The sequence below is a fragment of the Pygocentrus nattereri genome, chromosome 9 (genome assembly GCF_015220715.1).
Source record: "Pygocentrus nattereri isolate fPygNat1 chromosome 9, fPygNat1.pri, whole genome shotgun sequence".
In the NCBI taxonomy this organism is placed as follows: domain Eukaryota; kingdom Metazoa; phylum Chordata; class Actinopteri; order Characiformes; family Serrasalmidae; genus Pygocentrus; species Pygocentrus nattereri.
Window position 1 is genome coordinate 24,243,834 of NC_051219.1, and position 25,433 is coordinate 24,269,266.

The 25,433-nt window shown below is 36.2% G+C and overlaps 1 protein-coding gene across 1 annotated transcript; it reads left to right on the forward strand.

Moving 5' to 3' along the window:
• The first annotated feature begins 394 nt into the window (after positions 1–394).
• On the forward strand, positions 395–24,298 carry LOC108412365 (cadherin-like protein 26). Its single transcript, XM_017684350.2, has 17 exons — positions 395–475; positions 6,373–6,486; positions 8,983–9,132; positions 12,198–12,342; positions 12,433–12,611; positions 12,723–12,854; positions 16,782–16,964; positions 18,448–18,767; positions 18,885–19,027; positions 19,747–19,971; positions 20,468–20,689; positions 20,847–20,968; positions 21,210–21,317; positions 21,936–22,001; positions 22,083–22,124; positions 22,214–22,294; positions 23,391–24,298. Exons 1-17 carry the CDS (start codon positions 440–442, stop codon positions 23,592–23,594), a joined length of 2,472 nt encoding a protein of 823 aa, XP_017539839.2. The 5' UTR covers positions 395–439; the 3' UTR covers positions 23,595–24,298.
• Positions 24,299–25,433: the final 1,135 nt, after the last annotated feature.

Sequence of the window (25,433 nt, forward strand, 5' to 3'; positions counted from 1 at the left end):
CTTTTGGGATCAGAGAGAAACACGTTTTTATATTATTGTCTCTTGAGTAACACTTTAACAAACCTAGTTAATTTAAATAAAGCACAGTCCTTCAGGAAGACCTGACAGTGCTGAGTAGCTGCCTGTTTCTCTGTCATACAAGAATGTACAATATATATTCATATATATATATATAGGAGTGTGTGTGTGTGTGTGTGTATGTGTGTGTGTGTGTGTGTGTGTGTATGCACACACATCTCCACACCCCCACTCTCCTTATACTGAGTTTGCATCCTGTACTTGGCTGTAGTTGATGATGTCATGTTGGCAGGCCTCCTTCATTAGAATACTCACCCCTCATCCTCCTCCCCTTACTGTAAGAGGATAGCAGTGGAACCTGCAGAGAGGAAAGAGCAGTTCTTTCTTTGCCACATGATCACACACAACTGTCCAATACAATATGAGGAAACTAACTCTTGCTCTCTTCTTTGCTGTGGTGAGTACCTGTTTTTGATGTCGTATCTGGGCTCTGGTTTCTATTATTACAACTAATCATATTATTATATTCTGCAGTGCAGTCAGTGATGACCGGTGGGCGAATGTACATACAGTAGGAGACACTAACTTTTGAACACAGCTGGAATCATGAGATGGTAGAACATTCAAATGTGTCACTAGCAGTCCGTGTTTTACAGTCATCAAAGAAGAACTAGCCTGTTACTTTTTTAAAATCCAAACAAATTAGTTATTTATATTTACTCAGTTCCAGTTGATAAAAATATATGTGGACTTTTGACCTGAGTGCTTTCAAAGGAAAATATTTTTACTTCTACTGAAGTGTTTGAGTGAGTAAATTAGTAATATTTAATAAATAATATTTATTTCCTTATTTTTAGGTTTCATTTCATTCTGTTGCGGTGGTTCAGGTCCTGGACTGATATGAGCTTTAAAGTCATTTTTTGATCAAGAAAAAAGTTCCACTTCAGTTATAGAACTTGCTCAGTATGTAGTTAGTTTTATTGTTCCTTTTAGACCCATGAGTTCTGTCTAGAACCTTCACATGGAGAAATTGTTCTTCAGATTGATGGAGAATGTTTCTGATACATTTCTTTATATAGAACCTTTTTAAAAATTGTTCTGTGTAGCACAAAAACAGTTCTTGTATCATTAGAAAATGGCAACGTAACAATAGCAAAAATCTTTTTGATGCTATAAAGAATTTTCAGGTCAGCAGGGCAATTATTTTGGTCAAAATAATTTCTGGGTTTTATTCAAATCAGCCATCCGTCTATTTTCTAAGCCGCTTTGCAGGAGTGGTCATCAGGCAGAAGCCAGGATACACCCCGGACAGGTCGCCAGTCCATCGCAGGGCAGAGAGGCACAGACAGTAACTCACACACTCACACCCAGGGGCAATTTAGCATGTTTATTCAAATCAAATCAAATCAGGTTTATTTATATAGCGCTTTTACAACCGATGTTGTCACAAAGCAGCTTCACAGAATTCCAATATTCCAGTATATATTGCACTGTTTAAACTCCTAAAATAAAAGTGAAGATTGCAGAGAGGAACCACTTTCCATTCCCTTATTAAGCCTTCAGTGAAAACATCTTTGAAGAACTATTTTTTTAAACAAGATATGCAGGTGTGAAGAATCTTTTTGACATATAATTGGGAGGTTCTAGACCACTGAGGTGCCTTCATTAAACTTTTCAATTGAAAGGTGCCAGAAAGGGTTCTTTGGAATGATGCTGTAAAAGAGCCACATTGGTTCCCCAAAGAAACTACCAGTGTAAAATTATTTAAAGATCCATTTTGTAAATGGGATGTGTGAGTGTGAAGAACCTGAAATAAGTTTAAAGAATCTCCACAAAATAGTAAAGGTTCTATATCAATTAAAAGTTGATATTAGGACAACGTGTCCAAGACAAGAACCATTTAATTAATTTAATGTCTTATTCTCTAGGGTGTATTTGGTTTTGCATGAAACAAATGCGATTATTTTTAAATTTTGTTTATTTATTTTTTGTAAAAGTTCCCCTCAAATTAACAGAAAATGTGTTTTATGATCTATATATGTTGCTATATGCTTACAATTTACTGCTGAAAGCCAAAAATCTTAGACACTTTTTGTATTATTTTATAAAAATAATTTTTACAGAGTATGTCACTGAAGAGACGCCATCTGTTTATAGTTTATAGCCCAGATTTGTGGGAAAATGGGTCGATATTAAATATACAAAAAAAGTGAGTTCAGCTTCTTTTATTATAAGCGTCTAAAGTTACATTACCCATCTATTTGACTGGAGAGAAAACAGTTACAGCTTTCATATGACACCCACCTTTTGAATGTTGCTTATGAAATATGAAAGTTATGAAGAATATGACAAAGTGAATTTTGGAACCACGGGTTTAAGATGCTACAAATTTACACTCTGAAAAATAAAGGTGTCGATAGTGATGCCATTGAAGAGCCACTTTTGCTTGAAGGTTCTTCAAAGAACCATTTTATAAATCAGAAGTGTAAATGTGAAAAACTTTTTTAATGAATAAATCAAAGGATCTGGAGTTCTTCTTAGATTCATATATCCAAGCCAAGAACCTTGCAACAAACTCTTAAAAGCAAAGATGCCAAAAAGATTTTATATTAATCCTATAGAAGAAACACTTTTATTTCCCTAAAAAACCTTTAGTGGAAGATTGTGAGGAATCTCCACATTAATTAGAGTTGCTTTAGTACTTCTAGGTGTTTCCTAGCCAAGAACCACTAAGGAATCTTTTATTAACACTGAAGAATGTACAATAATGATCCATTCCTGAGAATAATCTATACATTTCTATAGCATGTGAATGTCACACACTCGAACCAGGAAGGCTTTAAGTTTGAGGGTGTAACTTGCAATAAACACTCTGAATACCACTGGTTCTATCCTCAGGTGTTTCTCAGAGGGTTATAACGTTCTGCTGTCAGTGTTGTTTGATTTAGCAGACAAAGCTAAAACTGACACCACTCCCTTCGCTAAAAATGTTGCTCTTGAAAAACTAGAATTATTGTTCCTTGAACTGATAGGAACAACTGGAGCTTTTCTTTCTAAACAAATAGTTTCAGAGTGGATTCAGAGTGGTTTGGTGTGAAATGTTCTGTTCTAGAGTAACTTACTGAGACAGAATTGTTAGTTTGTTTGCGGTTCATACCATGCATGATTCGTTCATGTTCACTTGATGTTACTGATTAGGACGTGGCCGTTTCAGGATGCCAGTTCATTCCCATTAATGACAGATTTGAGTCACTTACCTAAACAAGTGTGAACCATCATGCTGGAGATATCAGATCTGAGCAAAAACTTGAATTGAACATTGAGGCCTATAATGTAAATGCAGCCTAAAAGCTCCCTCTCAGGAAGTTATTACTTGAAATGGTTATGAATGCGCTGACTGATGTCTTTGCTAAAGTATTGAGAGATGAGTTTTGCCTTTTACATATTTTTCAAAACCCAGGAATGCATAATAATAATAATAATAATAATAATAATAATAATAATAATTTTCCTTTATTTAGGACTTACGGTACCAAAGCGCTTTAGAGACATGTTATAAAACAGTTAGAGATCATTAGTATTTAATTAGAATGAGAAGAAAATGAAGAAGATTAAATTAGAAGATAAAGATAAACACCACAAGACATTCAGTTTTAATTAAATGCTAGTTTACAGAGATATGATATTAGGTGCTTCTTAGAAGTGAGCACTGAGCTTAACTGTCTGATAAAAGGTGGAATTGAGTTCCACAGTTTAGAAGCATAATAACTGAAAGAGGCCTCTCCATGTTTTCTGTGTTTTACAGCGAGTATCTGTAGAAGGCCACTATATGCAGATCTTAGATTACGTGCCGGAACATAAACAGACAGACACTCTGTGATGTAAGCAGGTGCTAGTTTATTTTGAGCTTTAAAGACTAGTAGCAGAATCCTGAAATCTATCCTGAATGATACAGGCAGCCAGTGCAGTTTCTCTTTTTAGTTTTTGTTAGGATGTGCACTGCTGCATTTTGTACAGGCTGTAAGTGATGTATACTTTTCTTAGGAAGTCCAGTAAGAAGAGCACTACAGTATTAAAGTCTGCTTGTAGCAAACGCGTGAACATGTTTTTCTGCATCACTCTGAGACAGAAAAGGCCGAACTTTAGCAATATTTCTTAAATGATTAAAAGCTACTTCAGTGAACGTGTTTACATGTGGGGTAAAACAGAGTCTAGATCATGCAGAGGAACATAAAGAAAAACACTGCATATAAAACTAAGAAGATGCTTTCAGGTTCACAAGTGGTTTTGTATAGAAAATAAAATGGCTTAGGGTTCTTTGGCAAAGATAGTGGTACACTACAAAACACAGCAGAACCCTTTTTGGCGCTATATAGAACCTTTGAAAAACCCCCTTTCAAGAATATATGTTTGTTTTGTATACATGGCGTCCCCTGGTTCCTATCCCCAACACTGTAAAAATAAAAACTGGTATTTCTCTCTAGAACAAGGCATTTCATACCAAACCACTTTGAAGGACTTTGGTTTTGATCTCAACCACTGAATTATGCAGAAATTTTGAAAATTTATGGAATTTCCTTCAAAGTGATGAAACTGTTTGAATAAATATTTGGGCCTGCTGATAGGCCCTGACCTGACCTAAGGGAAAGGTCAGGGCCTATCGGCAGGCCCAAATATTTATTACACACTTCTATAACCTAAGAAGAGCTCAACTAGTTTACGCTGAAGTCCTTGTAGTTACTGAATAATAAGGTTTAATATGTAACAATCCTCATATTTTAAGGGGTTAATGTTGTTAACAGGATATTTTATCATAATAATGACTACCTGTACAGTAACATCACTCTACTATAATTTTTTGGCTTATCAGATTTGGCTTCACCCATTCAAACATAAGTACATGCTGGACAGGAAACAGCACATAGTCAGCAGTGATGGATGGATGTAGAACATTGAGAAATCAAACAGGCAAATAAAACTGATGTGCCAAATTTCTTGTAATAACATCATTCTACATGATCCAGCTTGTTCATTCTGTTTCTCTTTTACATTTCATACAGATTGATATTTGTTATTGTTTTAAATAGCTTCTGACCATCTCCTCCTAGTTCCATAGTCCTGTCTTTATTCATAAAAGGGAGGTTCAGTCTTCTAGATTAAAGAAGAACTGTCCAGAGCTCCAGCGCGAGTTCTCAGAGTTCTGTCCTGTAGACTTGCAGGCTCCTCTCACACCACAGCCGTATTTCTGAAGATGTGGTCTGAGATAACAAAAGATAGAAAAAGGAAAGAGAAAGCCTCAAAAAAAGGTGATTACTGTGTGTTTCAGAAAAGGAGAGTTAGCCTCAGGGGCAGGTGGAGCACTGGTTACTGAAGCAGTAATAACTCCTTAAAGACAGATTGGTTTCATTTTTAAAAAATAAATAAATAAATAATAAACAATCAATCAGTCATTCTCAAACACCAATCAGTCCCCAGCTTCTTTCTTCTGTTCTTCTCTCCAAATGGTACAAATGTCAAGCTTTAGGAGGGCTACTGCTACTGTTTTTGGCTTTATGCTAATGCACTTTATTTCATGTTTATAGAAAACAGTGAGACATAGAATGTCAAAAACGCATAATCAAGTCCATTAGAGGGAATAAACTCCAGATGCTCAGAGGGAAATATTTTGCAGGCAGCGCCATGCTAATTGGTGCAGTATAAGCTTATATTACTTGAAGCTACATTAGTCCTGTAGCTCCAATCCTAAAGACACCAAATGTCTTGGCTAATCAAGATCTACATCTTTTGTAATTTACTTTGTTAATTTTATCATGAACAGCATTTTAATACAATGCAATTTGAGCAAAGGATATATTTATTTAATTCTGGATATACAGGATCATAGTAAACAATACAAAAGATGAAATGAAACATTAATATAGGTTGAATAAAAAAACATAAAAATACTACTACTACTACTACTACTAGTCATACATATGACAAAGTAAAAGTAGGGTTTATTTTGTTTAATTGATATTAAATTACAAGTATTGTGTGTCTCCATGTCTGCAAATTAGCAGGTTTTGCTATCTAGCTGTAAATAGTTCTAGATCTAATGTCTAATTGAAAATGCATCAGGTGAGCACTGAACCAATCATTTTTTGGCTGCAGCTATATTACCTAACCAAATCTTACAGACTTTTCCTGTCATTTGAAGAGTTATCATTTAATAGTGTAAGAGTGAGGTCAAATCAACTACATTTAATGAAAGGGAGGAAACTGCCTTTTGCTATTAGATCACTGGTGTTCAATTAGATGTTCTCTCGTTTACACTTTTGCTTGATTAACTCATAGCAACTTCTCTCTGTTCTTCAGTATATCTGCTCTGTAGCAGTTCACAGCAGGATCAGGCAGAAGAGAGCCTGGATCATTGACAGCTTCAACATTGAAGAAGAAAACCCTGGCCCTTTCCCATATTTGTTGGGGACGGTGAGTATCAAGTTTCATATCACCTTCAACACAGAACAGATTGTTAAAGCTATAAATGTGGAATGAAGAACCTTTACCTGTACAACAATGAAACTGCTGAGGTGTTTCAACTTACATGGATAATTGGTAACATTTTTATTCCTATAGATTTTAGGTAGCATCTTCTGAAGATGGCTTTAGAATAATAACAATTTAGAAGTTACTAGCACTTCAAGATCTATTCCATATGCCAAAGTAGTCATCACTAATAAGAGGCTAATAAGTGCTAGACAAGTTTCAAGGCTTTTCAAAATGTTCTATATAGAACCATATACAACACATTCATCAGTCTGAAAAAATGTTCAACACATTCTCCATCAATCTGAAGAACCATTTCACCATGGAGAGAACCACTTAAGCACACAAATGGTTCTTTGAGTGTTCTGTTCATGGTTCTAGTAAAAACAGTATAATAATTTGTATAGGTAATGCTTCAAGAGGTGTTTTGTGCCATATTTCATTAATAATAAAGCAAGTGATTTTCACACCCCCATAACATATAATATTCTCATTATGTACGAGTTCAGCTCATAAAGCACAATAAAACATTCAGATGTGGCTAATGACCTTTGGATTCTAGTAACTGCTTCTTGAAGGGTTCTTTAGAAAAAGACATTGATACTGTATAGAACCATGAACACTAAATGAACCATTTGCATCCCTAAATGGTTCACTGCATGGTGAAGTGGTTCTTCAGACTAATGGAGAACATGTTGTATATGATTACATATATAGAACCTGTTTGAAAAGGTTTCTTTTGTTGTTAGAAGCTTGACATCAAACATTTGTTGTTTTTTTGTTTATGGTTGTATATAAACCCTGGAGGAAGCTTCTTTTTAAAAAGTGTGGATTACAGTGACTGTAAAATAAGGGTAGATAAAGGCGATGAAGTAAAAATAATGTGGTGTGTAAAAGAGTTCAATTGGATAATATCTTAATCTTCATTGAAATGTTCATTTTCTTGGCTGATGAGATTAAATCTCCTCTAATATCTCCTGGTATGTCACTCCATTCATGTTTCCTTCAATGGTGTGTGATGCTCCAGCACTGTTTACCGAAAAGCAGCTCCATATCCTGATACTCCCACCTTCATGCTTCACTGGTATTCTTGGGATCAAACAGAGAACCCTTATTTTCCAAACAGCCAATTCTTTCCAAAGAGTTTTAATGTTGTTTCATCTGACCAGAGAACATTGTTCTACAATGGTTCTGATTGGTCTAAATGCTTGTGTGCAAACTTAATGAGTACCTGTCTTTTTAGAGCAGTTGAGCGAGGGTTGGGGAAAGGGAAATAGTTACGGTGTGATTTGCTGTTTATTGTTTTTGGTTTAAGTGATGCTCTGCTGCTTTCTCTTCTCATATATCTTCTTCATCATCAGTCTGAGAAGAGAAACCTTACATATCGTGCCTCTCTATGAACTTCCATAAACTTTCCACTCGAACATTATTAAAACAGTTGTGATGACAGTAGTTTAATTCTCTGTTTGGGCTTGGTAACTTTTTATGTTCTCCCTGAGAACTTAAGGAAGCTCCTTCACCTTTCATTTACACCTTCACTCCATCATTATTGCAACATGTTTTGTGAAATCTTCCAACCAACCAAATCTAACGTCATGCATAATGACAGCAGCATCAATATGTAGGACCTAATATATTTATTTGTAACTTTTACCTATATATCTATAGTAAAAATCTTACACTACACTAACACCCACATTAGTCATTAGGAGGGCTTATTGCTACATATCAGGGCTAAAGTGAATTTCAGAGTGATTAAAAATTAATGCGTGTGTTCTGCTGTAATGGCTGCTGCTTTATATCAGTTTTCTGTTAGTTTTGTATTGTTTGTGTGTTTGTTTTGATGTTTGTCGTTTGCCATCATATCCACTGAGATACTGGCTGAGACCGGTTTTCAAACTGTAGCTCGGGGGTTTATTGGACTGGATGTTTGTGTGACGCTGCATCGCGGCCATTATGCGGCCTGGACCGGGCCCTCAGGTGGCGCCCTGGCTGCGAGGCTCTCTGGACTGGGGACCTAAATGACGTGACCTCGCATGATCTGGTCTGGCTGCTTGGATAACGCTGCATATGAGGCTGCCTGGACTGGTGGTGTTCAGCTGCAGGAAAATACTACCCCTCTGTGGCGAAGGACATCTTCAGCCTGCGAGGCTTCCCAGGCTGGCCTCCTGTGTGATGCATTGTAGTTGCAGCATGATTCTTTTCCTCACAAGACTAGCTAGCTGAATGACTCTGTGCTGGGGTCACTGAAATTTCTTTTGCTAGCTGTGGGAACTGTGGAGTGAGTGTGTGTGTTCTGTATTGTTGATTATGTATTCATTCTAAAGTGTCGTTGAGCATGGGAAAGGTTTATTTTTTATTTTACATTTTTTTTCCCCTCTAATTATGATATAAATGATTTTTTAAATAACCTTTTCTAAATGAGCTCTTTTGTTCCAGATTGAACTAGACAAGAAATATATAGTCAACTTTGGGCTGCATGGCAGTGGTGTTGATAAAGAGCCAAAAGAAGTTCTGAAAATCGATCAAAAAAATGGCCAGATTTGGGTGCATAAGAAGGTCGACTACGAGACTTTTCAATTGCTCAAGGTATGTTCATCTTCACCTTAATTAGAGCAAGGTTTATTACTATATGCACACATTCTGAAGTACATTCAGAGTAATAATTGTAACTGCTGTAACTGTTACTAAACAAAAAAACACATATATGTTAATACTTAGTAATATCACTGTTTTATACTAAAATTGTAAAACAATCATCAGTTATTCAGAATTTGAAATCTACATGTGTTCATGAAGTTGGTAAAATGTGTATTCCTCAGCCACAAAGAGATATGCCACATAAAATGATAGTGTGGGGTCAGCAGATGCTGAGGTGCATAGTGTGCAGAAGTCACCAACTTTCTGCAGAGTCAATCGCTACAGACCTCCAAACTTTATGTGGCCTTCAGATTAGCTCAAGAACAGTGTGTACAGAGCTTCATGGAATGGGCTTCCATAGCTGAGAGGCTGCATCCAAAGCCTTTCATCACCAAGCGCAATGCAAAGCGTCGAATGCAGTTGTGTAAAGCGCCGCCACTGGACTCTAGAGCAGTGGAGATGTGTTCTCTGGAGTGGCGAATCACGCTTCTCCGTCTGGCAATCCCATGGACAAGTCTGGGTTTGGCTGTTGCCAGGAGAACGGTACTTGTCTGCACTGTGCCAAGTGTAAAGTTTGGTGGAGGGGGGATTATGGTGTGGGGTTGTTTTTCAGGAGTTGGACATGGCCACTTAGTTCCAGTGCAAGGAACCCTTAATGCTTCAGCACCAAGAGATTTTGGACAGTTTCATGCTCCCAACTTTGTGGGAACAGTTTGGGGATGGCCTCTTCCTGTTCCAACATGACTGCGCACCACTGCACAAAGCAAGGTCCATGAAGACATGGATGAGCGAGTTTTGTGTGGAAGAACTTGAGTAGCCTGCACAGAGTCCTGAATTCAACCCAATATAACACCTTTGGGATGAATTAGAGCGGAGACGGAGCCTGTGAGCCAGGCCTTCTTGTCCAACATCAGTGTCTAACCTCACAAATGCGCTTCTGGAAGAACAGTCAAAAATTCCCATAAACACACTCCTAAACCTTGTGGAAAACCTTCCCAGAAGAGTTGGAGCTGTTATAGCTGCAAAGGGTGGGCCAGCATCATATTAAATGGGATGTCACATGGGAGGTCATATGCGTGTGAAGGGAAAAGCAAATACTTTTGTAAATAAAGTGTATGTCACTATCAGAAAGTTAATTTGCTACAATAATTTGTATACATATACTTACATAGCTGATTATTTATTCAGCAAAACACCATGTTTAGCATTTATAAATATAAACCCACACACCAATAACTATATAAATGGTCATTTAAAAACTTTTGTACACTTTCAAATTCTAATTAACACCCTACTGCATGCACTATGAGACTCACTTTTTTTTTTACATATAATCCATCACATTTTTCAAATGAAAAACAATAAAAAAATAATAATGTGTGATTTTTTTGGGGTGTACGTTGCCTTAAAGCAACATTGTGCGACAATGTAAAGAAATGATAGTGTCCAGAAATATAACTTTTTTATGTATTTAGAATGAAAAGGAGAAGCTAGATTTCTTGTAATACTAAAAATTATAAAACGTCTTCAAATTTCATAAACAAAGTCCTAACATTGTTCTAAATAGAACAAAAGTTTTTCAGAGAAAAGTTAGTCACCTTGCGTGTTTAAGGTGGTAGCGTGGTAATGTGGTAACTTCAGGCTCCGGAAGATGGTGCTGCAAGAGGATGATCAGTCTATAAATCATAGACTGAAAAAAGGCAGTACAGTGCAGTGAATGTTCCGTTCGATATGTGGAAAATGGATCACAAAGCACATGTGAGAAATGAAAGTGTCCAGAAATCTATTTAGAATGAAAATGGAAGCTACACTTCTTGTAATACTAAAAATGACAAAATTAATTTTTCTGTTTCATAAACAAAGCCCCAAAATTGTTCTAAATAGATTTCTTCAGACAAAAAAAAATTGTCACCTTGCATGTTTATGGTGATAGTAACTTCAGGCTCCTGCAGATGGTGCTGCATAAGGATTATCAGTTTATAAATCATAGATTGATAAGAGGCAGTACAGTGCAGTGAATGTCCCGTTCGATGTGTAGAAAATGGATCACAAAGCATATGTGAATGATTGGAAAAAAAAGGAATGATTGCATTTGGGCATGACAAAGGCCATAGAGTGATAGAAATAGCTGAATTTGCAAGTGTATTGAAATGTATGATCATACAGATCTACCAGCAGTGGCAAAAATCCCAGTTTACAGGAAATTCTCATCAGAACTGTGGCTGAAACATGAAACTAACAGACAGGGACCACTGATGTGTTTCACACCTCGTGAACAAAAATCGCTTCCCTGTGGAGTTTTCTTTCAGAAATTGCTTGTGAGGGACCGGCGTTGACTTCTAGAAGCAATTCTTGCCTGGAAATGAAATTATTTTTATTTACAAGCTCCCCAGATTAAAAAATAGTCACCACCTTCAACATGCAAGGTGACTAATTTTTTGTGCGAGGAGCTTAATTTTAAATGGACAAATACACGTTGACTGCAGTTCTGACTTTTGTAACTGCACAAGTTTCTGTTTTCAAGTATCTAAACATACATCTATAAACAGGATTTCAAACTTGGGGAACCTGATTAGAATTATCTTTGATCTTGAAAACAACTTTCTTTCCTAACTATGTAATTTTGAAAACAGGGGCAGATTTACTAAGCAAGGCACAGATTACCAACAGACTCTTTGTGCAGCTGAGGGTCGCCAAAGAAGTGAGTTAGATAAAAGCTCATTTCTACCAGGTCAGATAAAAAAAAACTGAGCTGATGCTGGTTAAAATGGATCCTAGGTTTAAAAAATATTCCAAGTTATTATTTTGAGGAAATTAGACATTATTTTGAAATAATAAGTTCAATTGCTGAAAATGAGCTGTACTAGTTTTCAGTAAACTATAGGGTTCTAATGATTTGCATTTCACTGCATTTTGTGCAGCATTTCAAACGAGTGCCATTAAAAATGATGAGATATGATAAAATCCCTTTTTAATCTATGATTATTTATTGCATTGTTTTCTCCCTGTTGTAGTTAACATTTGAAGCAACAAATGTCTCCAATAACAAAGTGGACACAAGGCTCGGGGTTGAGGTCAGGATCCTGGACATTAATGACCACGCCCCAGTCTTTAGTCCACCTCACTATCAGGCTACTGTGGATGAGTCTACAGCTCAAGGTGATCCAGCTTTGCACTGTTTACTGGTTAATCTTACAGAATATGTTACAGTCATATTGCCAGTCTTGATGGTCATCTAAATCTCAACAGGTCAGGTAGTAGCAACAATGATGGCCAAAGATGGGGATGACTCACAAACTCCAAATGGAACCTTCTCCTTCAATATCATCTCTGTTACTCCCAAAACGGACAATGTGGAGTTTTTCCTTGAGCCGACTGGAGCATCGATTACAGGAAGGATTTTTTTTCGAGGCTGTTTGGACTATGAGGTAAATAAATGCACAGACTGCAAATGACTCTGTGTCTTATTTGTTAACTTGCTTCATGCTCGAGATCCATTTAGTTGTAATTTTTGGTAAAGTTCTATATTTATTTTCCAGAAAGCAAAAAAATATACCATTGTGGTGGAAGCCAAGGATCATGGAGATAAAGTGCAGCTCTCCAGCACAAGTACTGTGACAATGAACATTATTGACAAGAATAATCACTTCCCAGAGATCACAGGTCAAACAGTAAGTGCTAAAAATGTTAGATTTGAAATGCATGTAAATAAGCAATAATAAGCAACCTACTAAAGTATGATTATTATGTGCATAATAGTACATAATACCTGTAGTTACCAGGTAGAAACTCCAGGTAGAAATATTAATGGTTTACAGTAAAAGTAAGCACACCTCATGTATCATACTTGCATGTATGGATATTTTTTTCTTCCTTTTTTATGATACTAGTAGAACAAAGAGCATTGAAATTTTTATTTATGATGATTTAACCCTCTGGGGTCTGACTGCATTTTCTCCATGTGTGCATTTCTTCATAAACTCTCCTTTAAAGGCTCATCATAAAACATGATCTTAATATGTTTCACATCAAAATGCATGTTTCATCACAAATCCATCAGTTCCACATGGTGAGAGGCACATGATGTGTAAGGGCGACTTTATTTCTGTGCTGAATCAACATGAAGAGAGGGAGTTATTCATTCAACCTAATGAGAAACTGTAGAATAGACTCAGTTTATATCACAATACCTACATTTAGAGCCAGTTATTCATTCAACCTAATGAGAAACTGTAGAACAGACTCAGTTTATATCACAATACCTACATTTAGAGCCAGTTATTCATTCAACCTAATGAAAAACTGTAGAACAGACTCAGTTTATATCACAATACCTACATTTAGAGTCAGTTATTCATTCAACCTAATGAGAAACTGTAGAACAGACTCAATTTATATCACAATACCTACATTTAGAGTCAGTTATTCATTCAACCTAATGAGAAACTGTAGAACAGACTCAGTTTATATCACAATACCTACATTTAGAGTCAGTTATTCATTCAACCTAATGGAAAACTGTAGAACAGACTCAGTTTATATCACAATACCTACATTTAGAGCCAGTTATTCATTCAACCTAATGAGAAACTGTAGAACAGACTCAATTTATATCATAATTCCTACATTTAAGTGATACTTTTTTAATCCCACAAATGGGGAAATTCCACCTCCACATTTAACCCATCCATGAGGTGAAACACCACATACACGCTAGTGAATAAACACACAATAGAGAGTGAGCACACTTTCCCGGAGTGGTGGGCAGCCCTATCCACGGCGCCCGGGGAGCAATTGGGGGTTAGGTGTCTTACTCAAGGACACCTCATGGACTGTCAGCACTGGGTACCTACATACCTACATTTAGAGCCAGTTATTCCTTCAACCTAATGAGAAACTGTAGAATAGACTCAATTTATATCACAATACCTACATTTAGAGTCAGTTATTCATTCAACCTAATGAGAAACTGTAGAACAGACTCAGTTTATATCACAATACCTACATTTAGAGCCAGTTATTCATTAAACCTAATGAGAAACTGTAGAACAGACTCAGTTTATATCACAATACCTACATTTAGAGTCAGTTATTCATTCAACGTAATGAGAAACTGTAGAACAGACTCAATTTATATCACAATACCTACATTTAGAGCCAGTTATTCATTCAGCCTAATGAGAAACTGTAGAACAGACTCAGTTTATATCACAATACCTCCATTTAGAGTCAGTTATTCATTCAACCTAATGAGAAACTGTAGAACAGACTCAGTTTATATCACAATACCTCCATTTAGAGTCAGTTATTCATTCAACCTAATGAGAAACTGTAAAACACTCAGTTTATATCACAATACCTACATTTAGAGTCAGTTATTCATTCAACCTAATGAGAAACTGTAGAACAGACTTTATATCACAATATTTACAGTTGTAAACAGTTCTGAAGTTCAGGAACACATCATGAATTTGACGTAGACTTTTTCTTAGGATCTTTCTCAAGAACACATTTAAGAACAAACTTAGGAGGATGTTGATGAATGAGGCCTAATGTTATGTAAAAACTCTTAACAAGCACTGTACTTGTGAGCTGATTTCTCATTAGGTTGAAAGAATGACTCATTCATAATGTAGGCAAAAAAATAGACCACACCCCAGCAATAGCTGGCATTGACTCCTCAGCCAGAAATCACTTCTTGAAGGCATTTCTTGTGATTGTATGTCAATCTCCTGTAGCTGTGATGTGAGGCTTTTTACTGAATACATCAAATTCCACTAATGATCTACCTGTTTTTTATTACTATTTGTCAAAGTGTTTTAGGTCAATGCAAGGTCCACTCATGCTTCACCTTCATCTTCTTGACAGATCTCAAATACTCTATGGTACAGTGCATAATTCACAATTGGCTCCATGATGATAATACTCATATGTTTCTTATCAAAATGCTCCATTATCTTCTTCACTACTTCCCAAAACCATTGCAGCAACTTCAGCAGCTGTAAACTCTCCGTACCTTATTTCACACGTCTCTCTGATGTGGACTGAATGAAGAATGAAGGGTTTCCGGCGTGATGTTTCAGTCCTTAGTGATTTCCTGAATGTCGAATGGTCAGTTTCACACAGAATATAGATGCACAAACCCACCAGTTCCACATGGTGAGAGGCAGATGACATGCATCTCAGTCCCTTTTCATAGCACCATAACTCCGGATGTGAGTCACGCATGATGTCATGATAAGACCGAATGGAATGGGCGACTTTACAGATTCAGTAAATGTTTGAACTGTATTTCTGTCCTGGATTATAAGGATACAGACACAGATATAGAAACAAATCAGGCATATTTGTTGACCCAGGGCTATAGTCGGCCACGCCGTACATAAAGAGAGCTTTGTCTGTTTATTCTATGCCTAACTGTAACTTGGTTCCTCTGCCATCAGCATTAGATTAATTCAGTACTTCTTAATCAAATAGAACACAAACTTGCCCGCCTTCATAATAAGAGTACTCATCGAATAACCCAGTCAACATGCTGCAGAACTAATACTCTAAAATTAACATGCAGAACATTTTGAACGTGCTACAATATTTTTATCAGAAAACTACACAGAAGCCTCAACAACTAAATACTTCTAGCCTCTATCCTGGAGTTTTGGCCTGAATTTGGTGGGATAGCCTGGCGTGGATAGATGGTTGGTGGTGTAAAACATTCCTAATATTTGTATACTGTTTTGGACAGTGAATTATTCAGTACCATTTGAAATGGCTTTCAAACCGTTTACACATCAATAGTGCTTTATCAAGGACATAGGGAGATATTTTTGATCTTAGATTGTTGTAGCCATACAATTCAGTTGCTAAAGCTACACCAGATCACACTCTTTCTGATGTTTGTATAAGACAGTGTCATCCAAATGAATTAATTTATAATAATTTGTTTTTTGGCAGTCATTTCAGTGCATATTAATCTATTTGTAGATATTTGGTGCTTTGCTGGACAAGGAAATTCCATTTTAGTTGGTTTTATTTGTAGTCTTCTCTTCTATCGTTATCATTAATCGTTCTTTCTCATTAAATATCCATGCATGCAAATATACAGTGCTGTGAACATGTATTTGCCACTCACTTAAATGTTTCAGATCATCCAACTAATTTACAGGCTGTCCTTGATGATTTTCTGATAGAAAGCAGAATTCATGGTTCCATCAATTATGATACATCATCCAGGTGCTGCAGAAGCAAAGCAGACCCAGACCATCACACTACCACCCCCATGTTTCACTGTTGGTATGATGTTCTGATGGTGGTTTTCCTTCAATAAATGAAATCATCATTTAAACAGCATTTTGTGTTTACTTGGGTTATCTTTGTCTAATATTAAAAGGAGTCTGATTATCTGAAACATTCAATTGTGACAAATATGCAAAAGTAGAAAAAAATGGGAAGCGGCAAATGATTTTTCACAGCACTATATATACTCTGAGAGCAGTTCTGAGATTTTTTATGAAGTTCTCTTGTTTAATTCATGTTTCACTGACAGCATATGACTGCTATTTTAGGTCTTACTAACATATATTTTACATATCTCTCTTTAGGGCCCTGGTAGGGTAAAGGAACGAGAAAGCGGAGTGGAAGTCCTGCGTGTGCAAGTAGCTGATAAAGACAGTCCAGGTTCACAAGCCTGGAAAGCTAAATACACAATTCATGGAGATAAGGAAAAATATTTAAAAATAGAGACGGACCCCAAAACTAATGAAGGAGTGATAACAGTTCTAAAGGTATTTGAGTGTTCTGTTGTTTGCTAAACAAATTTGCACCTTAATATCATGTCTGATCTTGTCCAATTTGTAGATGGCATTGTGTTGACTCTTAGCTCATGCACTTGAGTCATACAGCTGTAGAGATTATGGGAAGTGTTTCGCAAGTGATTTCAGTAGAGGATTCAACTCTGAAATGAAGATAATTAGCAGTAGACTTAGGAGCTTACATAGCCTCTTTCTCCATCCTGGAATGGTAATCGACTCAAATATTTTCAGTCAACATAAGCAAATAAAATATTTGTCCCCATAATTCTGTAATCAGAGAAACTAGAACTCTGCCCCCTCTCTGTGTGGGAAATGTTGAGCTGCTAGTGAGCAATGCAGAGAGAAAGGGAAGCGATGAGACCCCCTGTGAAAAATAATTCACTCCTCTCCACATAGAAGGCTGTGCTGAGCTGTGCTGCAGCTTATAAAGAACTGCAGCTTTCTTTATATTAAATATTCCTGCACAACTGACACAATAAACATACAACAGCTAAACACACTAACACTTTCATAAATGCAGACCTGCTCCTTCACCTATGAAGATGAAATCCAGCTCGCTTTCAGTTTTTTAAAATCTCACATACATATTTACTTTTAAATTGACATATATTGTAAATCGTTGTTATTGAAGGACACTTAAGGAGGAAATTGTGTTTTTCATCAATTCAAATGAAAACTTTGCATGAAAATTTTAGCTTAGATAAACAAAAGCAATAATTGTATACTTTAAAACAGTTAAAATCAAATTCTGGCTATTCAGTGGTTCTTTAGTAAACAGAATGATTCTATAAACAATAGTCTTATGTAGCACCAAAAAGTAGTTCTGGTATTGTGACAATGTCAAGCTTGTAGCAATAGAAGAACCCTTTTTGGTGCTATACAGAACCATATATAACCCATTCTCTATCAATCTGGAGAACCGTTTCAGAATGCAGAGACCCATTTAAACATGCAAATGGTTCTTTGAATGTTCATGGTGTTGTATACAATCATTGTCTTTATTGAAGAACTCTTGAAGAACCATCTTTTTTAAAGAGTGCACTTTTTACAGTGTGCTGTACTAAATTAATTAAATTCAATCAGTCAATCAATCAACCTTTTTTTGACCCCAAAGCACATTGAGGGAGACCCTCATTTACAATGTATCTGAGCCAATACAGAATATAGGAAAAACAAATGAAATGCTATGAGGTCATTTTAATCATAGTAGTTACATTTTTAAAATCTACATTTTAGTTGTCTTTTTTACTTTGTTGCATAATTTACACCGTCTTAAAGAAATGTTTAAAAATAACTTTTTTTATCCTTACTACATTGACCTTTATTACAAGATAAGAATGTTTTTCTTCTCTTGTAAACCATTTTAGAGATTTGAGATTTTGTTTCCGAAAGTGACGCAATGCAGTTCACACTGATTTAATGAACCTGGTACTTTTATTCTTCTTTAATTGCACAGGCAATGGATTATGAGGAGCAAACTTCAAGAAATGTGTCAATCAGTGTGGCAAATGAGGTGCCATATTTCTCCTGTGAGATCACCGGACGTCCTGCTAAGAGATTATGGGATGTAAAGACCTTCAATGAGGGGCCTGACAAAAGTTTGCCAGGCTTCCCTAAGTTGTATCCTGTCACCATTGCTGTGGAGGACGTGAACGACCCTCCAGAGTTTGTACCACCTGTTAGAAAAGTGGGGATCATGGAGAACACCAAACTAGGAACCCACTTGTGCACTCTTGAAGCCAAAGACCCTGATAAAACCTTTGCCAGCAAGTTTCAGTGAGTGGTACAGTAGCTGTCTTTTGCCTTAAACTTTCATTTGTTGAAAAGCTAATTGTGCTGGAAAGAACTTTAGCCTGAAATCTCTCTGTGTTTCTCTCACTTTCATGTCCCCAGTTTTACCAAAGGAGAAGATGTAGATAACTGGATAACTGTAGATCCAGAAACTGGGGAAGTATTCACATCAAAGGTTCTGGACAGAGAATCACCCTTGTTGAAGAATAGTTCCTACAGTGTGATCCTCTATGTTGTGGATAATGGTAAGAAACAGCACTAATTATATTTGTAATCATTGTGGAGTGTATGACTCTACAGTGTGTGTAGTTTTACAGTCTGGTAGTAATAATTGTGAAGGGATTTTAATCCCGTATGAATCTGCAATGTGTGTAGTTTTATAGTCTGACAGTAATAACTGTAAAGTGATTTTAATCCAGTATGAATCTGCAGTGTGTGTAGTTTTATAGTCTGACAGTAATAATTGTGGAGATATTTTAATCCAGTATGAATCTGCAATGTGTGTAGTTTTACAGTCTGACAGTAGTAACTGTGAAGTGATTTTAATCCAGTATAAATACATTGCCATTTTACACATCACATTTTCAATTTTAATTTGCTACTCAAATGCTTCCATAATACTGCAGAATCATGCAGGAGAAGAGTCAGCAGAGGCCATAATGTCTGCTCAGAAATGTCCTTTTATTTTGAATACAGCAGAAAAGTCATTTTCCTAACATCCATAAAAGTTGAGATGGTCACCTACAGTCATAAAATTCCACTCTATAATAGTCAATTAACTAAGCTAACTAATCCCACCACCACATTTCAAACTGACAATACAAATAACAGTGTCTTTTTTACTGAGGTTGTGCACCTCTAATTAGCCTCTTCTCATGGGCCTTCTGCAGCACATTTACCAGCCACATCGTGTTTTCACTGTTTTATGGTACTCTAATATTACTAATTTTTCTCCAACGTCCAGGTGAGCCTCCTATGACAGGGACAGGAACCTTGATCATCCAAGTGGGAGATCTGAATGATAATCTGCCCATACTTGAGGTGAACACACTGGGTATGTGTTTATCGGACGAGGCCACTATGACAAACATCACTGCTGTGGATCTGGACCTGCCTCCATACAGCAGCCCCTTCACCTACGAGCTCCTGGGGGATGTTAAAGGGAAATGGAGTATTGACCCCACCAGTGGTAAACAAAGATCTCTAAATATGACTCAGTGCTTTATTTACCATTTGGTTTACAGCTGCCTTACAGGAGATGGCCCTTAATATATATTCCCTGTTGTGGTTTTAAAGATACATATTAATATGATTTTACAGACTTAACCATAAAATTAACACTACATCTTGATCAGACCAGGTGGATTTCCATGAAAGAATAATTCATGCAGCCACGCAAACATTCAAAATTGTGCTTTTTGAACAAGTTTTGTATTTTCTGAAAATTTGCCCCAGCAGGTTTTAAATCTTATAAGATTTTTGCATTTCTATTAATTATTAATGTCTACATGCAATATCTGAATCAATATCACTTACAAATAGCTTTACATATAAAAATCTATTTAGAGACTATTATAGAGGTTTGCTGAAACAACATTTTTCTCATTATGTTGTCATGAAAACATGTAATTGTGTATATAAATATTAGTGTATGTTTTTCAAAGGACATGCCTTTCTCTCTGTAGGGACAACTGTGCACCTGGTGAAAGAGAACACTGTCTATTCAGGTGTTCACGAGCTTCAGATCAAAGTATCAGACAACCAGGGCCTTTCCCTGACACAGAACCTCTCAGTCACTGTGTGTGACTGCACCAGCACACCAAACTGTCATCTACGCAGATCTTCAGGTGCCCAGATGGGCAGCGCTGCTGTCAGCATCATGATTTTCGCGTTTCTTCTTCTTCTAGGTACGGTTGAGCTATTTACAGAGTTTTAGTGACTACAATAAGCAGGTTAAAGTTTAATGCCTGGTTAATGTTGCATTTTATCTTAAGTTTCAAGATGCAGTCTGCCTATAGATTGGTGTACCTGATGTATTTCCGATTGTATTTCCTTTTTGGACAGCTATTCTTCTTATGGCCTTTCTGATCTCCTGCAAGCATGAGAAAAAAATGATCATGACAGATGACGAACCTGGGTGGCGTCTCCTCGAGTCCAATATTGAGACTCTTGGCACAGACTGCAAGGTAATAAAACACTCTCTTGCCCACACCATACAGATTACATTATTAAAACATTAAAATATTGGTACATCCAGAAGAATAAATGAGAAGTGTAGTAATCACAAACTAAATCAATTAAACTTTTATGAAGCTACTTTAGAAACAGGGCAAAATTACGTGTACAGTTATCTTCTTGGTCTTTTTGGATACCATAATATATTAGTTTTCAATAATAATATTTTTTGTTTATTATCTCTTCATAAAGGTTCCTGCCAAAATCACCCAAGTGGAGTCCATCCAGACCTTAAAGGCAAAGCCCAATTTGATATCAACACATGATGGAATTTCAAAGCAGGAAGTCATACAACAGAATGTATGAAAATCCAACTTACTATCTAATACATCGTGGTTTGTATAACATAACCAGCTTCTCTTTATACTGTGTGAAAAGTGTATGATAAATAGACCAATAGACATTTTCCAAAATGTCTTGGAAAAAAAAACTTTTCTTTCTTCTTTATAGTTAGTGTTTTGAAGATATATCTCATTGCTCTTGGAGCAAAATCTAGTATCTACATTTTTACCATTTTGTACTTTTTTACAGAATTAGAAAATTCTAGCTGACTTTTACAAAGTGCCAAAAATTAATTACAGATGGACCAATAGAAATGCCCTAAAAGTGCTTATAAATAATCTAGTTCCAATAACCAATACTAACTTTACAGGGGAAGGAAAAAATATACTTTACTTTTAATATAAGTCAATGGAACCTTTTTTTCCAAGTAATTTTGATTTCTTTTATTTCATTTACTCTATTCATCATGGAATTTACACACTTTACACAATGTAAAGAACAACAGGCATGTTCATATTATGTCAAAAACTGAAAAACAACTAAAGAATTTTTTGTTTGATTGATTTTGTTCTGACCACAGTGATATGTTTGTACATATAAACTCACAAATTATCACTTTATATCATTTTACTCCAGCACCAGAAGGATTACTATGACAGCACTTTTCAAAAAGAACAGTTGTTGAAAAGATCTCTGCAGCGGGTAAATACTTTTCATTTTTGAAACTGACAAACTGATTTTTTTTTATACTGACTGACTGTTTCTTTCCTCACTGAATTTCAGAACTCCACAAGACGCTCATATAGAAGTTACCACTCATCGATGGTACGGTCACAACGCTGTTCCTTTTTGGTTCATTTTACATTTTAAACGTGTTTTCAAATCTGTGCTGAATCTTTGTTGTTCCAATCCAGGACCAAGTGAAGAGAAACTACTCTATTTACAGTGTAGATGACTTTCAACTCAGACAAAACCTGCTCACTCAGATTGATCAGGTACTCCTGTTCTACTTTCATTTATCATCAACTTTGATTCGACAAAATTGATGAATTTCTCTGAAGTCATAAATGTAACTGGGAAAAGAACCTGTAACCATTACAAACCTACCCAACAGGTTTTTACAGCAATGAACTTTTATTATTCAAATTATCTCAGATATTGTCAGATACAGTACTGTGAAAAAGTTTTAGACCAACTAATAGACCATATGTCTGGGCCTTAAGTGTATTTTTGCCTGTAAAAACTTTGCAACCTAATGAAGGCATTTTCATCTGCATGTTCAAAAATATGGACCCAAACAGGAATCAAGTAGAACTTATGATTCTAATTCTAGCTGCCACCTGCTTGAGATCCAGCCATAACACTTTTTTTTCATTTTGTTATTTTATGCCACTCTAAAGCACCTAATTGGGTTAATTAGCTAGTTTGCTCACTAGTTATATTTAAGTCCAACTTACTGGCTGATAGGAAACATTAGGAAATCAAACAAAGCTCATATTTTATTTTTTTATACAGTGTAAAAACATGAGCAAAAGTATTTGTTCTTTGGAGACCTGCTTATATACTAATACTCCTAGCATTAGCACCATAATTAGCTTATGTCACCTTAGCAAACTCTTTGCAAAGTAAAATATACTTCACATGAATGCAAATGACAGTGCATGGACCCATTTCTCAACACAACTATTAGTGAAACCCTGTCTGTGTAGCTCAAAGTGTCTGTGTTCACATCCTGGTGTGAAGTATGTTTCGGGTCTAGTAGTTCTGAAAAATAGCAATCACACATTTTAGCTCACCAGTTTGGTGCTTTTGTTGGTGATGTACAAGTGCTTGGTGACGTCATCCTCACCCTGCCAGAGTGAAGAATTAGCTCTATTTCTGTTACATTCAGCTGCAAGTGTTAAAAACAGAGCACCATTAGATACTATGAGTTCTAATCTTGAGCAGGTATCAAAAACCTTAAAACTGGAACGTTCTGGACCAACAATAAAAAAGAGCAATTATACCAAAGATTTCAGATGAATAAAGCCATTAATTGGAATGAATTAGCCTGAGCTCTTCACTCTGTCTTATGGAATTTCTCCTCTGCAGAAGCTTTTCCAGCTTCAGGCGCCAGGAGAAGAGCTTGGTGACTATGAACCTCATTGTTATGCATATGAAGGAGAACCCATGATTGACCCTCAACTGGATGCCATCTCCCTCCCTGAGAATGACTTCAATCCAAATGTTCTCACAAACCTGGATTGGCAATTCAACAAGCTGGCGAGCATCTGCAGGCCTGATTTAATGTCATAGTTTCACAGAAAGTAGACGCTCAAAAAGAGAGAAACTTTGTTCTTGTGTAAAGAAGACATCACTTCTTTTCTGGAATATGAGTGGATTCATATTCATCTCTGAGCTGATGGGAAGTACACAGATGTTTTGAGAATGTATCATAGTTTTAGTTACAGGGATTGATTTTTGTCCGTGGAGAAGCCCGTGACTGAACATTGTACATTCAGTAACTCCGAGCTACAAACAAGACAGAGTTGGCCAAAATGTATGTTTTGAACTTGAATGTAAAGCAAAGAAATGGAAAGAAACGAAGCTCATCACAGCAGCTTTAAGATAGAAGAACTATATATAAATACACTGCCCCTTCGGAATTATAGGCATTCCTAATTAGCATAACAGTGCAGAGTTTGGTGCTTATTGATGCTCAGCACAGAGGCCATGTTACATAATCTCTTTCTCATACAGTTTCTCAGAGAGGTTGAAAATGCTGCTTTATTCCTGCTCTATAAAACTGACACAACTATGCCATAAACATGTCGTGGCCGATTTGGTAATACCTTACATGAAGGGTGTCTACATGACACATTCATAACATCTTTCACAAACACGTTCATGTATGTTTAAATCAACATTCATACATGTTTTACATGATACTAATATAGACTACTGTGTCATTTTACAGATAGAACTTTTTCAAAATAAATGTTTTTGAAAAACTATTTTATGTTCAGTGAAAGGCCGGGATTCTGCATGGCCAAAATAAAAATAATCTTATACCCGTGCTTTGACAAAAATATTATTTAAAACTTGTATACTTTATAAATGTTGATGTAAACATTCATGAACCTGATACAGGGTTTATGTAAGTTGTTAAGAATGTGTTCTGTACACACTGTTCAAGTAAAGTGACATGGATTTCATATGCCAACATAAACTGTAATGAGAGATTATGTTTTGTGATATAACAGTGTGAAGCTGCAGTTCCCAGTAATTGTTATGACAAAAACAGATGTTATGGCTGCATATCATGCATTCACACTTTTTCTGTGCACTCTAGTTTCCATCAGTGTACTCTACACTCATGGGCAAAAATGGGCCATGTCCAAAATATAATGGTTTGTCCTGATGGTCTGACAGGTCAGATTTATCCCTCTTAAGAATAGTTGGTCTCACATTAAACACAAACTAGCTCAGCAATGTTTTTCAGCTGTTTGCAGCCGTCAATATAGATTTACACAAAAATTTACACATAAAATGTTACCATCTAAAGTGTATTAAAGTGAATCAAAGTGAAAAACTACCCATGTTAACATGCTGCATCTGTTGGTTTAATGATTTGTTGTTAAGACCACTAAAAGCTTAATGTTTTTCCAATTTGGGCTTGACCCATTTTTTGCCCAGGTGTGTAGTCTAGACAGCACAGTTCTTTTTTGTATAGGTCTAGGAATTATCTGAAATGTGGATGATTTCCTCCTAGAAAATCCAACAAATGGATTCATAGTTGTGTTTTAAGGCCTTGTTGAGAATGTCGGCAATTTTTCTTGTGAAATGGAATTTCATAGTGATTTTTAGGTTGCTGTAGTTTTTGCCATAATATGAATCAGTCAATCGTCACCGTCCAATAAAACGCAAGTTTCCATTTTCCCTTTTCAACATCATTTGAGCTCAGCAGCTGCCCATTATGTTGTGTAAAAAATCATGATGAATGGACCAATAGCAATGCTCCAACATTGCTTAGAATACAATCCCTTTACATTCACTTCCATTAGAAGTGAAGAACATTTTTGTCTTCTCCTGTAAAGTTGCCATATTGGACATACTTGTTTTCATTTGGACAGTGATGATATATTGTTATTCAGA

Bases quoted from the DNA above. Each gene is read 5' to 3' on its own strand.
- LOC108412365 (XM_017684350.2), top strand. From the start codon at position 440: ATGAGGAAACTAACTCTTGCTCTCTTCTTTGCTGTG. The intron at 18,768-18,884 runs GTGAGTGGTACA...TCATGTCCCCAG, and splicing joins ACCTTTGCCAGCAAGTTTCA to TTTTACCAAAGGAGAAGATG. The intron at 22,125-22,213 runs GTACGGTCACAA...GTTCCAATCCAG, and splicing joins GAAGTTACCACTCATCGATG to GACCAAGTGAAGAGAAACTA.